Here is a 13,365-nt window from a genome sequence, read left to right as displayed (position 1 = left end):
TATACTATACATTTTTACTAGACGACTTGTTTTAAGTAAAAGTCTCTAGATAAGTAAGTAGTTTTAAGTAAAAGTTTGTAGATGCATTAAGCGTCTAAGCTTTTCTTATATAAATAGGAGAGAGAATTCCACAGTCTGATAGTCTCAACCACAATTGTATTCAAAGGTGTACAAGGTTTATTGTGTATTGTTCTTCTTCTTCGTGACACTCTTGGCAAGCGGTCATGGTCATCACGAAGTGACATCTTTTGAGGCAAATGTGATTCGCCTCACGAGCATTCAACTCTTTTCCCTGCGGGCTGACAGCCCGGTACACTCGTTCAATGGACCACCCACAGCAGACTTAACTTGGTCGGTCCATCACATCGGCGACCTTCCTCGTCCTCTGGTGCCCTCCACTTTTGCCCTGCACGACAAGGCGCTTGATGGTCTCACTCTCGCGCCAGCAGACGTGTCCGAAGAACTAAAGCATGCGACTCTGTTCTAAAATGCCAAGTTCTTGAAGAACTTGGAGAACAATTCCACAAAACTCCCAGCATTCTTCTCCACCATCATTGTGTAGTATTAACCTGGAAATACCGTTCAAAGAAGTTCCTTGTACAGTTAGGTTGTACGTGACAGAAAAATTCTTAAAAAGCATTCTTTGGAGGTACGCCATCTATAGGGAAAGGATGTAATATTTGAGTTTGTTAATTTTCTATGTTGGTCGCCAGGAAGAAGAAAGAACCCTTGCGATAATAAATGCGGTAGGAAACCACCAAATGAAGTTATGTCTTGACGCAATGCCACATGTTCGAGAAGAGTATAGAATTTAACGAATAATTTTAAGAGTTCAGCTCTGTGAACGGCTGGAGACGTCGCCTTATTATGTGTCTTCTATCGAATTTATCACGGGGAATGTTCCCAGGAGCTGTTTCACCTGATTCCTGCCACCATTCCACCACACACGACACGCGACAGATTAGGATATCATCCCCACCAACTGGATCTATGGCGACCCTACACAGTGCGGTTTTCAAGGAGCTTTCTTCCACGTACTACAAAGCTGTGGAATGAGCTTCCTTGTACTGAGTTCCTGTGATTACTCTGTTGTTGCAAGAGAATGTGGGTGGCGGTGATCATTCAACACCAGGTGACCCATACGCACGTTTATCCACCTTTTCAATAAATAAAAGTTATGTGTTGCACGCGGTCAAATTATCCGAGCTCATACTTGGGTGTACCAGATTAGAGATGAGCGTTATAAATATATTTGGTCAGACCTGCACCTTCTAAGAGCGCTGACACAAGTTCGATAGAAAACTGTTATTTTAAAATTAGAAGCTTTTTCAATAATCTTATATCTTTAAACGAGCAATTCTTGTATATATATAATCTGAATCTCGGAAACGGCTCCAACGATTTTCATAAAATTAAGTATGCAGGGGATTTTGGGGGTGATAAATCGATCTAGCTAGGTTTCAATTTAAAAAAAATGGTTTTATCCATGTTTGAATGAGAAACAGCTACAATAACATTAGAATACAAAGGTAAATTTCTCCACTATATACAAGACTATTATAGCTCAGATGGGACATTGGGTGATCCGGAAAGCAGAAGACCCCGGTTCGAATCCAGATGTCCTAACTCATCATAATACGGTTTCATTTTAAAGAATTTCATTTCCTATTCGATAGTTTATATCACAAATATAATTGTTTGAACACACCTTTATATTCGCGCTTACTTAAGCACCTTGAACTTTGTAAACTTAACCCTTACAATATTGATAGAGGATATGTTAAAGCAGCTAACGAGTTATAAATTAATGAAATGTGAATACCTTGAAACATTCAGTATTAACAAAAGTATTACGTTATTCAAAAGAATTGTTAAAAAACGTTTGTGTGGTAAAGGTTACTATAACCTAAATGACTTTCTTAATGATACCACTGATTAGGAATGGAGCGACCGCCCTCAGGCTATTAAATAATAAGTTTAATTGTACTTTAATTGTAAACATATTTTTGATGAAAAAGAAAGCCCGCTGAGTTTGTTGCGCCCATTCTTCTCAGGCCTGGGGCATTTATTTTGGAATGGGTGGTAGTTTTTTGACTATCAATAAGTGATTTCACAACCTATTTTGAATTATAATATTTGAATTAGAATTGATCGTTATTTAGTTAATAAGACAAAACGTTGTAAGAATATTATAGTATATTTTTAATACAATAAGCCATAATTACTGTATTTTCACTTCACAAGTTATATATAAGTATCACATCATCAAACATCACATTTAAGGAATTCGTGTTTACAGTTTAATAAATATAAGTGTATTCCATACATGTGGTTTGGGCTACTAAGTCATGATGTTAAAAAGCGAGTGAGGGCTGCCATTTTTTTAGTCTGTTAATATGAATCATGTGACCAGGTTTGTGTTCTTAACTTAATTTCGACATGATTGTGGTTTGGAATGCTTTTCTGGTATTACGTCCAATTCCTTAGCAGATTCCTTATTCCTATTCTAGAAGACCTAATAGTGTTTTAAAGTGTAGCCTTATATCTTCATGAGATGAATCCAATAAAATTTATACAATGTGTTATGTTTTTTTAAAGTGATAACCCTCACTTCTAGGATTAATACACATATAAAAATTTGAAAACAAAAAGAGCGACATCTCAATTAAATTTCTTAATATGCAAATATTAGGGTTGAGCAGGTTATCAACTGTAAAATAGATCCTGTAGATGAAGCCACAACCTGAGAGTTGAACAAAGCAAACAGAATTTTATAACGAGGCGGTACTCGAACGGTTAGCTCAGTTGGTTAGAGCACCGGCACGGAACGCCGGAGGTCGAGGGTTCGAATCCCGCATCGTTGGTAAAATTGTTTTTCAAATTTGATTTGTGTAACTATGTATAATAAAGTAATATTTCATTTAAAAAATTCACCTATCTATTTGAGTCAAAAAATATTCCTTCATTTTTGTTCTCCTTTTTTTGTTCCCGCATCTTTTTCTTTTATGAAAATAAGGGACGAGATGAACCGGACGTTCAGCTGATGGTAATTGATAAGCCCTGCCCATTGCGATGCAGTGGCGCTCAGGATTCTTGAAAGACCCAAAAATTCTGAACGGGACTACAACAGCGCTCGTCACCTTGAGACATAATATGTTAAGTCTCATTTGCCCAGTAATTTCACTAGCTACGGCGCCCTTCAGACCGAAACACAGTAATGCTTACACATTACTGCTTCACGGCAGAAATAGGCGCCGTTGTGGTACCCTAAATCTAGCCGGCATCCTGTGCAACGGAGCCTCCCACTGCACTGGTCGAGCGCAATGCATCGTTAGACGCGACGGTTGTGTGTTGTTTGATATAAAAACAAATGAATTATCTGGTCTTACCCTTTATTTGAACTTACCCTGACGTACTTTCTATAAATATGCACAAATAATATTCTACTTCTTGCCTTCTACACGATCCAATGACGTCTATTCGTCTGCACGGCTCTGTCGTCATCTAATTAATAAAACATTGTGAACGTCACCCCAATATTAAGACATCTTCGTGTTATTTTACCATCAATCAAATTACTCATACTAAAGGTACATTGCCTTGACATTAGAGCATGTTACGGCTCGATCAAGTGTCACCTTTCAAGTCCTCTAGATAATTGTTAGAATATGTTTATAATCCGATATTAATAATGAACTTAAAGTTTTTAGATTATTTATACGTCTAGATATACTATGACAACTTGACGAAAATTGAGCTTGACAGTTAACCTCTATTTAGAACGATGCACACACAGTAACCCAAAGTGAAATACAAATCGCGATGGTAAGACGTAGCTTGTCACGCACATTAAAGTAATAAACCTGGCTTGTTTTCATCGGTTGTCTAGCAAGAGGCTCTATCTATACGTATAAGATATCTAAGATTAATATGAATAGGATGTTAATACTACGTAGTAAGAGGCTTCCAGAGTAAAAATTGAAAATTAGTTTAGTATGAAACGTCCAGTGATTTGACATAAGTTTGAAATAGTAGTTAATAATTACAATATTATGGGTATGTTCCGATATGCACTGTGACCACTGTACAGTGTGACGTCAATTTACGGCCTTTCCCAACATACTATCTACAGATAGAGATAAATTAATACCTTCTACTGTCAGTAATTAGCTGTCAATAATTTGTAGCTGTCCCAATATACCCGATAAGTCATTCTGATCGCCTTATATTGGGACGCGTGAATTGCAATTTCCATACAAACTTTATATCGCTGGTAAGCTATACGTCCTCCATTATTATTATTATTATTGTTATTGTTATTGTTGTTGTTCTTGTTGTTGTTATTGTTATTGTTGTCGTTGTTGTTGTTGTTGTCGTTATTATTATTATTATTATTATTGTTATTGTTATTGTTGTTGTTCTTGTTGTTGTTATTGTTATTGTTGTCGTTGTTGTTGTTGTTGTCGTTATTATTATTATTTACGTTATTGTTATTGTTATTGTTATTGTTATTGTTATTGTTATTGTTATTGTTATTGTTATTGTTATTGTTATTGTTATTGTTATTGTTATTGTTATTGTTATTGTTATTGTTATTGTTATTGTTATTGTTATTGTTATTGTTATTGTTATTGTTATTGTTATTGTTATTGTTATTGTTATTGTTATTGTTATTGTTATTGTTATTGTTATTGTTATTGTTATTGTTATTGTTATTGTTATTGTTATTGTTATTGTTATTGTTATTGTTATTGTTATTGTTATTGTTATTGTTATTGTTATTGTTATTGTTATTGTTATTGTTATTGTTATTGTTATTGTTATTGTTATTGTTATTGTTATTGTTATTGTTATTGTTATTGTTATTGTTATTGTTATTGTTATTGTTATTGTTATTGTTATTGTTATTGTTATTGTTATTGTTATTGTTATTGTTATTGTTATTGTTATTGTTATTGTTATTGTTATTGTTATTGTTATTGTTATTGTTATTGTTATTGTTATTGTTATTGTTATTGTTATTATTATTATTATTATTATTATTATTATTATTATTATTATTATTATTATTATTATTATTATTATTATTATTATTATTATTATTATTATTATTATTATTGTTGTTGTTATTATTATTGTTGTTATTACTCAAGCTTCTAGCTCATTCTTATTGCTAACTGCTAGCCGCATTAACAAAAATAAATATTAAGTATCCTAACCATATGGAAACAATAACTAAAAGCGCGTTTTAGCTTACATACATACTGGTGCTATCAATCGGCAAACGATGTCGACATAGGTACATGTGCCGATATTGGCTCTGCGCTAAATATCTCGAACAATGCCGACGGTGTAAGTGGCATGAATATCTGCCACTTTTACCACGTCGCGAGTTTAACAAAAGTATTGCGTTATTCAAAAGAATTGCTAAAAAACGTTTGTGTGGTAAAGGTTACTATAACTTAAATAACTTAATTATACCACAGATTGCGAATGGACCAACCGCCCTCAGGGTATTAAATAATAAGTTGTTTTTGATAAAAAAAAAACCCGCTGAGTTTGTTGTGCCCATTATTTTCATGCCTGAGGCATTCATTTTGGAATCCTATTTTGAATAAAAATATTTGAATTTGAACCTTTGTTGATTGTGGAAAGCATATGCGGCGGTGATCACATTCGGATGACTTGCATGGTCGTCTGTCCTCCTTTTTCATAAAAAAAGAAGAAACTAGAACATGGAATTGATTACAAAACTAGAAATAAAAAAATGTCATGAAATTATTTAAAAAATACTTTAATATTATTCACTAACTTTTCAATTATTGTAAATATAAATAACGGTTATAAAGCGTTTAAAAATTGGCTTTAAATTTTCTTGCTCTTTTTGTATGTACTAAACTTTAAGATCAGTTTAAGCCCTAAAATATTACCTTGCGTAACCCCTCAAATCGCAGACATAACAAACATACATCTAATCCACTTAGTCTAATACAAGTTTATAGCCTCATACCTATAATCATTACAAATATATTATTACAAAAATAAATAAATTATTGCCTATATTTATAACAATATTTACAAATGAAACTAAATTCTTCATCATAAATTGCAAGCGGTAAGACCAGTACCGATGCAAGACGCATACGCAATAGCGTGCGGTATAAAGTTCTGTTCATAATTTCCACTGAATAGATGAGCCCATGGGCCAGTTGCGAACACTGCCACATCTTCACCACCATGGGTTTCTCGTGGGATCGGCACCAGAGACGGGTAAGTGTAGTCTGGGTCATCTGTAATAAATAATTTGATTAAAATTTATTGAATTAGGCGTTGCCTTGCGGAAATCCATAATTATACAAATTATTTAAGTTTTCTTTAGTGTTAATTCCGCCAATATTTGTTTTTAAAACAAATTGAATGAATTTTAAGTTGAATGAACAAACAAATTTAGTCCCATCACCTTTGTTACGTGTCTCTTCCGGGGGTAATACGTCACAACAGCCGACCAATCACAGCGCGTCATTTCATGGGACGAGGGTATAAAAGAGCGGCTTCCAGCTCATTTGATTCAGTATCGTGCCAGATTTTGGCGAGACAACACGTCTTGAGGATGCCTCGTGTAGAGGCGAAACACGTGTCGAATTGTTTTAAAAACAAATATTGGCGGAATTAACACTAAAGAAAACTTAAATAATTTGATTGTTTTTAGATACATTTGTTTAGAGTTGGCTGTATTTTAATAATATGCAGACAAAAATTTGTATAAAAGACCAAAAAACATTTCATTTTCAAAATAAAAGTCGTCTATTTACAAAATAATATATAATAAAATAAGATTATAATAACTTATTTTATTTAGGTACCCAGGTAAAAATAGGTAGACATTAGAGAGTTAGAGTACGGCGTGTTTATATTTCCAACGATCTCATAGAAGCAAAACTTATTAATTCTATTTAAATAAAACACTTTGAAAGGCAACACACTACATCCGATTCGACCAACGAAAAGTTTTGGTAAAAGAGAATAGATTTCTCCTAAGACTGGTACGTCAAGCCATTGAAATTAAGAAACACCCAAATTTCAATAGAGAAGATGTTCTAAAATTATCGAACACCTGGGATCCAATAATCTCGAAATTAAGACCCACAACTACACATACCAAAAAAGAATAGGACACTGTTAGTAAATTATGCCAAAAACCATATGTCTACAGCAAATACTACCACCGAGGCAATAAATGGCGCTAAACTTCTGACAACTATGACGAATACTCTCTTTCACTCATTTCAAAGTTATGAGGATTGTTATGTTGAAAATAAATATACTAGGCTCCTTTTCAGAGGATGTCGGCTAGATTATGGGTACCACAACGGCACCGATTTCTGCCGTGAATGCATAATTGTTTTTCGAAGAGGGCGCCTTTCAGACTGACCGGCTACGGCGGTAGCTAGTGAAATTACTGGGCATATGCGACTTAACATCTTGTCTCAAGGTGACGAGCGCAACTGTGGGTTTTCAAAGAATCCTGAGCAGGAGTGCAATTTAATTGGCAGGGCGTATCAATTACCATCAGCTGAACTCGTCTCATCCCTAATTGTGATTTAAAAAATGGAATAACGGGTGAGGATTTTTAAATCTATTGCATTCACTTCAAATTATAATATTTTATCAAAGATTTATACTTAAATTTTACATTTTTTACTGACAATATGAAAACCTAATCACCAAGGAAAAAAAAGTAATCGCCTTTCACAATCAACCAATACTGCACATAATTATATATTACAAGAACTACTTCCTGTTATGAATTGAATAGTAAGTGATTTCAAGTTCGTGACTTACTCATATCGTCTAACATAAGATTATGTCTTCGGAAATCCTGGTGTGGCTTATATCCTGGTCCGTTCGCGTAGCTCAATGTTGAGTATGGAAGGTTATCTGATGCATTAAACTGAAAGATAATATGAGATTAATGTTAAACTTGCAGTTTCTTTATAGTCTTAAGTCATCATCATTTAATATGATTTTATAAAATCTACTACTAAACTTTATTCTATCTATTTATTGGAGTGTCAGTAATAAATAAAAATAATTCAATTCGAAATCACAACTTCCAGATTTTAACGCAGGTCTTTAAGTGCCTGTTCACACGGCCCGTTTGCCGGGTAGCCGGAGCCGGGTATCCGGCGGCGAAGTGTAGCGCCAAGTACGATAGCTTTCACACGTACCGGCATAAATTACCGGGAAAGCGGTCGCCGGGTGCTCGCCGGATCTCCACTATGAGCCGGCCGGATATTGGTTAGGCAGCGGCCGGACCCACAGTGATGTATAGAACATGTACCAAGCTTTCAAAGGCACCGGCGCTGGTCAGTCGGCCAGGTACAATCACGTCATTTTGTCTCACAACCGCGTGTCGTCATAATTTATGCAAACATTGCCAAATGGTGATATATGGAGACATATGTAGAAACGCTGTTAATGGTTTTTCAAACTGTGATGTAATTGATTATAAAAAAAACTATGTTTAAAAAAATTTACTTCAAAAACTGAACATTATCAAATAACTAAAAATTTAATTTAATACACTTTTACCTTTAATATTAATAAAATGATATTATTTATATGCGCTATCTATTGATAGGTTTTAAGTCACATTATTCGTTTTAATAACAAACGCAAAACTATGTAAAATTTTTATGGGACCAAATGGTATCTATTCTACATCGGAATAAGCAAATTACTTAAATCGGATCATAAATCTCAGAGTAATCGGTACATACTTAAAAAATACCGATCGAATTGATAAGCTCCTCCTTTTTGAAGTCGGTTAAAAAAAGAGGATATTGACATCCTAAAGTACCTGTTTTCATCACTTAGTAGATCAGGAAATAAGGTGTAGAATGCTCCACAGTGTTTTCTTTTCATATCAATCAGATAAGCCCGATAATTTCTTGACTTTCTTTTTAGAGAACATTGAAAATTATATTATGAATGCATGGTCACTACGCGACTGTACTAGCGTCGATGGTAAGAACGCATACAAAATCGGATCGCTACCCGGCAACCGGGAAGAATGAAAGGGCCTTACACATTCATGAATGTTGGAGACGTTCTCCAGAGGCGTGAACACCACAGATATTGATAGAAAAAAAGATATTTTTATCTAGTAACAATCGAGGTAACGGATTTCCATTTTTATCTATATTCTGTGATTGTGCAGTCAATATACTTTACTCTTCATGACCACCACAACATTACCATCTCTTTAAATGTAACGTTTTTAACTACACATCGCCGTTCTATTTTCCTGTGTTTTAATCTGAAACTCATAAAAATATAATTAACAGTATATATTACCTTTGAATTAACAAGTCCCAGTATATCAGAACCTCTTGAACTATACCCGCTGTACGTCATAGTGTGACTATGGTCTGAAGTCACTACAATCATTGTATCGTCTAGGTTTACTAGGCGTAAGGCAGCTTCTACTGCCTTTGCGAATTCAGCTGTCTCATCGAGTGCTTTTCTGGCTTTTGTTTCATGATGTGCAGTATCTATTCTACCACCTAGAAATAATAAAAAAAAAACTCTAATAATCCTATTATAAAATACACAATATTTTAATTTAATTATTCATCTTTGTAGAATACCTACTAATAAATATAACATTATTAATAGAATAAAAATTTTGGGAGGAAATTCGCACCTACTAAAATTATCTACCAAAGATTTCCACGATGATCTGTCCTGCGCTTCCCTGATTCAACGTATTCCGGCGATCTTGACCAAACTGTCGGTCCATCTTGTGGGGGGCCTACCAACACTGCGTCTTCCGGTATGTGGTCGCCATTCGAGGCCTTTTCTGCCTTACTGGCCATCTCTCCATTGAGCTATATGCCCTGCCCACTTTCACTTCAGTTTCACAATAATTTGGGCTAAGTCGTTGACTTTTTTTCTCCTGCAGATATCCACATTTCAGACTCAATATCGCAGGGAAAGTCCAAGCATAGCCCTCTCTATTGTCCTCTGAGCGACCATGAGCTTTCCCATCAGGCCCATAGTTAGCGACTACGTCTGCGTACAGTTAGTCCTCACTGGCAACACACACTGGTTGGAAACCTTTGCCTTTAGTCACTGTGGTAATTGGGACGAAAATATTTTACGGAGTTGCCCGAACGGTGCCCATCCGAGTTGGATTCGATGAGTGACTTTCAATTCTTTCGCGATTGGACCGGCCTAACTGGATTATTCAAAGGTAGACGTACTCGTCAAGAATTTCGTGGGAACAATTCCCAATTTTTACCGGAGTAGGTAGGCGACATGGACATTTGACATGATCTTCGTCTTGTCCATGTTCATTTTGAGACCTACTCCTTGGGAAGCAGTATTGAGGCCTTTGAGCATATGGCTTAAGTCTTCCATGGCCTCCAAGCCATGATTACGATATCGAAGCTGTGTAATGTATTCGCTGTTGATATTGACGCCCAGTCCATTCCAGTCAAGAGGCTTAAAGAGGCAGTTTCCAACGCAGTGGTGCACAGCTAGGGCGAAATGACATCGCCTTGTCGACTCCCCACTGCAGTCGGATAGGCTTCGAAATCTGATCCTGAAGACACGCTGACATGGTAACAGAGTCTATTTAAGCATCACAAAAAGAATAAGTTAAAACAATGTTCAGATAAGGTTCTAAAGGCAACAGGCCTTTCGAAGTAATTCCAAAGAGATTTTTATGTCATATTTAATAATAATTATAGAATAGATTTTTCATTGTCATTCGAGTCAATTATAAGTCCAGGGAATTAAAATTAAGTCTTGGGAAAATTTTGTATAGTGTTTCAATTAATGTCTATATTATATCCAGTATGCATGTAAGAATGATGTAGTAAAGGTAATTATTTCTTCGGTACTATCTGCATTTAATTTTAACGAAATAAAGAACTTCCTTCGGCAATATTTCCAGTCAGCCCCCAAATAATATTAAAAATAATAACCACCTACAGATTTACGCTGCTCAGACGTACGCAAACCCAGAATTAAATACAAATTTGTCTTTTTGTTTCTCTTAAATGTCACACAAAATGCTACGCGCCTATTTCGGAGGAGCAAAAACATTGAGCCTTCTGAACAAAAATTACTTTTGTTTTCATTTTTGTATCTGTGCATATATAGTATGCAATCTGGGCAAGTAAATTAATGTTTTCGTGTATATCTAGTACACATTTGTTGTACATATTTATTTGAAAAATTACGCCTTATCTTACGCTGACTTAAGCAACTATCGCTCTCCCCCTTACGCGTAAGTTTGAAGACTGGCTGCAATATTATGTTTGATATTGTATAAAAATTTGGATGAATTAAAATTTAAAATAAGGTGAACTGTGAAATTGTTTGTTGAGGAATAAAGTAAAATGTCTCACCCTCAACAAATAAAAAGTATCCTTTTGTGTTTTTAGATAGAACTTCGATAGCCTTTTGTGTCATCTCAGTCAACGATGGATCATCTTCACTCGCATCAAGATTGTACGGTAAATGATCAGCTGAGAATAATCCTAATATATTATCATAATTACTATAGTCTTTGGCATAGAATTCTCTCCTGCTATTGATGTACTTTGGTCTCACGCCCATGGACTCCTTTATTAAAAGCCACTCTCTAATTAAATTCTTATTATCATTTCTACTTCCATGCTTGCCACTGATATCCTTTTCATGACGTGGAAGAAAATTTCTTCTGCCACCTCCCATAATTACCTGAAAATTATCTGATGTATAATACATGAATTATCCAAAATTATCTCGCGTTCAAATGATATTTAAAATATGCATCTTTTATTAAGTAAGAAAGCAATCCAATCAAATATCAATAAGCCGCATACAACATAATTTCAAAAATACATTACTACCTTTTTTGTACAATTATATTTTTCTGTTGCAAAGAACTTAAAAATATTATGAAAATTTCCATATATTGTAGATAATTTCTGTCCTGTTTATAATTATAATATTAATCAAAATTTCAAGGGGAATTCAGAATAGATATTATCAAGTGAAAGTCATTAGGAATTAATCAAGTGAAGAAAATCTCCTGTAGTGTTCAAAGATGAAGTGGACTCAATTGGTAGCACGTGAGGAAAGAAATTTGGCTTTTAAAGGGTGGTGTAATAATAACGTTTCATTCTTTTCACCTACATTAATGTGGCTCCCCACGTGTCCCTGCACTAGTTGTGATGCAATGTCCTCACATTGAAGGCCGCGTTTTGGCAAATCAGCATCTCCTTCCCACGTGCGATCAGCCGAGTGTGCGTACGCAGCCGCTGGTGACGCGTGAGTGACCCGAGTTGTGGTCACCACACCTATAACAACATATTTTCAACAAACCCACCAAATATGCGGGGCACTTATAGTACAGTTTTATATGCGTTGTTCATTTACTAGTTAGAGGCTCCTTTGCACAGGATCACGGCTAGATTATGTTTACCACAACGGCGTCTATTCCTGCCGTGAAGTAGTAATGTGTAAGCATTACTGTGTTTCATTCTGAATGGCGTCATAGCTAGTGAAATTACTAGATAAATGAGATTTAACATCTTATGTCTCTAGGTAACAAGCTCAATTGTAGCGCCGCTCAGAATTTTAGAGTTTTTCTATTATTAAAACTATACTGCGGTATTGCATCGTAATTGGCAGGGCGTATTAATTTTCATCAGCTGAACGTCCTGCTCGTCTTGTCCCTTACTGTCATAAATTAGTATAATTATGTGGTGTTCATTGATAGTACAGTTTTATTTTCTTTCTTCCACTTCAACTTAAACTGACCTACTTCCGCAGTGCTTCCCGGTAAATATAATATGTATCTACCTTCAAAAAAATAGTTACAACCTCATGGTTACTATCGACATGTTGACCTACCTTATAAATGGAAGCAACGCTTGTGAACACTTTAACGTTTCAGAAGAGGATCTTTAACAAGCATTAGATAATCCATAAGCTTCTACCGCTAGTGTGAAAATTTATAGACCCAGAGGAAACCATGCAATTGGTAATAAGTAGACCGAATTAAGAAAAATCTTCGTTCATAAAAGTAAGCACTGCTGCATTAGTTACATTTTATTTATTATATTATAGAATTGTATTATCTCAAACTTAGCCAAAATAGTAGAGGGCCCTTTTGTTTTTATTTGCATAATCATTATCCGTGACTTTAAAAAAATGTAAAAAAATAATAACAATAATGATATTTTAGGGCTAGTTTAATTTAAGATTCTAATTAAATTCTTGTAATCAATTATATTCTTGACCAACATAATTCCAATTGTTTCTTTATGTCAAGGCGAGAATAGTTATTGTTGGAAAATTAGATTGACG

General features: G+C 34.9%; 1 protein-coding gene across 2 annotated transcripts in view; it reads right to left on the bottom strand.

Moving 5' to 3' along the window:
- Positions 1 to 5,853: 5,853 nt before the first annotated feature.
- LOC126979627 (membrane-bound alkaline phosphatase-like) overlaps positions 5,854 to 13,365 on the bottom strand; it is a 29,389-nt gene continuing 21,877 nt past the window's right edge. For both annotated transcript variants that reach the window (XM_050829064.1, XM_050829063.1), the window contains exons 5-9: positions 12,190 to 12,353; positions 11,418 to 11,751; positions 9,358 to 9,566; positions 7,843 to 7,951; positions 5,854 to 6,290 (exon numbers count right to left, since the gene is read on the bottom strand). In XM_050829064.1, coding sequence (XP_050685021.1) covers positions 6,100 to 6,290; positions 7,843 to 7,951; positions 9,358 to 9,566; positions 11,418 to 11,751; positions 12,190 to 12,353 — 1,007 coding nt within the window. In that variant the 3' untranslated portion in view covers positions 5,854 to 6,099. The remainder of the gene's footprint in view (positions 6,291 to 7,842; positions 7,952 to 9,357; positions 9,567 to 11,417; positions 11,752 to 12,189; positions 12,354 to 13,365) is intronic.

Source organism: Leptidea sinapis, chromosome 3, assembly GCF_905404315.1.
Source record: "Leptidea sinapis chromosome 3, ilLepSina1.1, whole genome shotgun sequence".
Classification (NCBI taxonomy): domain Eukaryota; kingdom Metazoa; phylum Arthropoda; class Insecta; order Lepidoptera; family Pieridae; genus Leptidea; species Leptidea sinapis.
The sequence above is the reverse complement of the archived record's forward strand: the minus strand, read 5'-3'. Positions and strand labels throughout refer to the sequence as shown.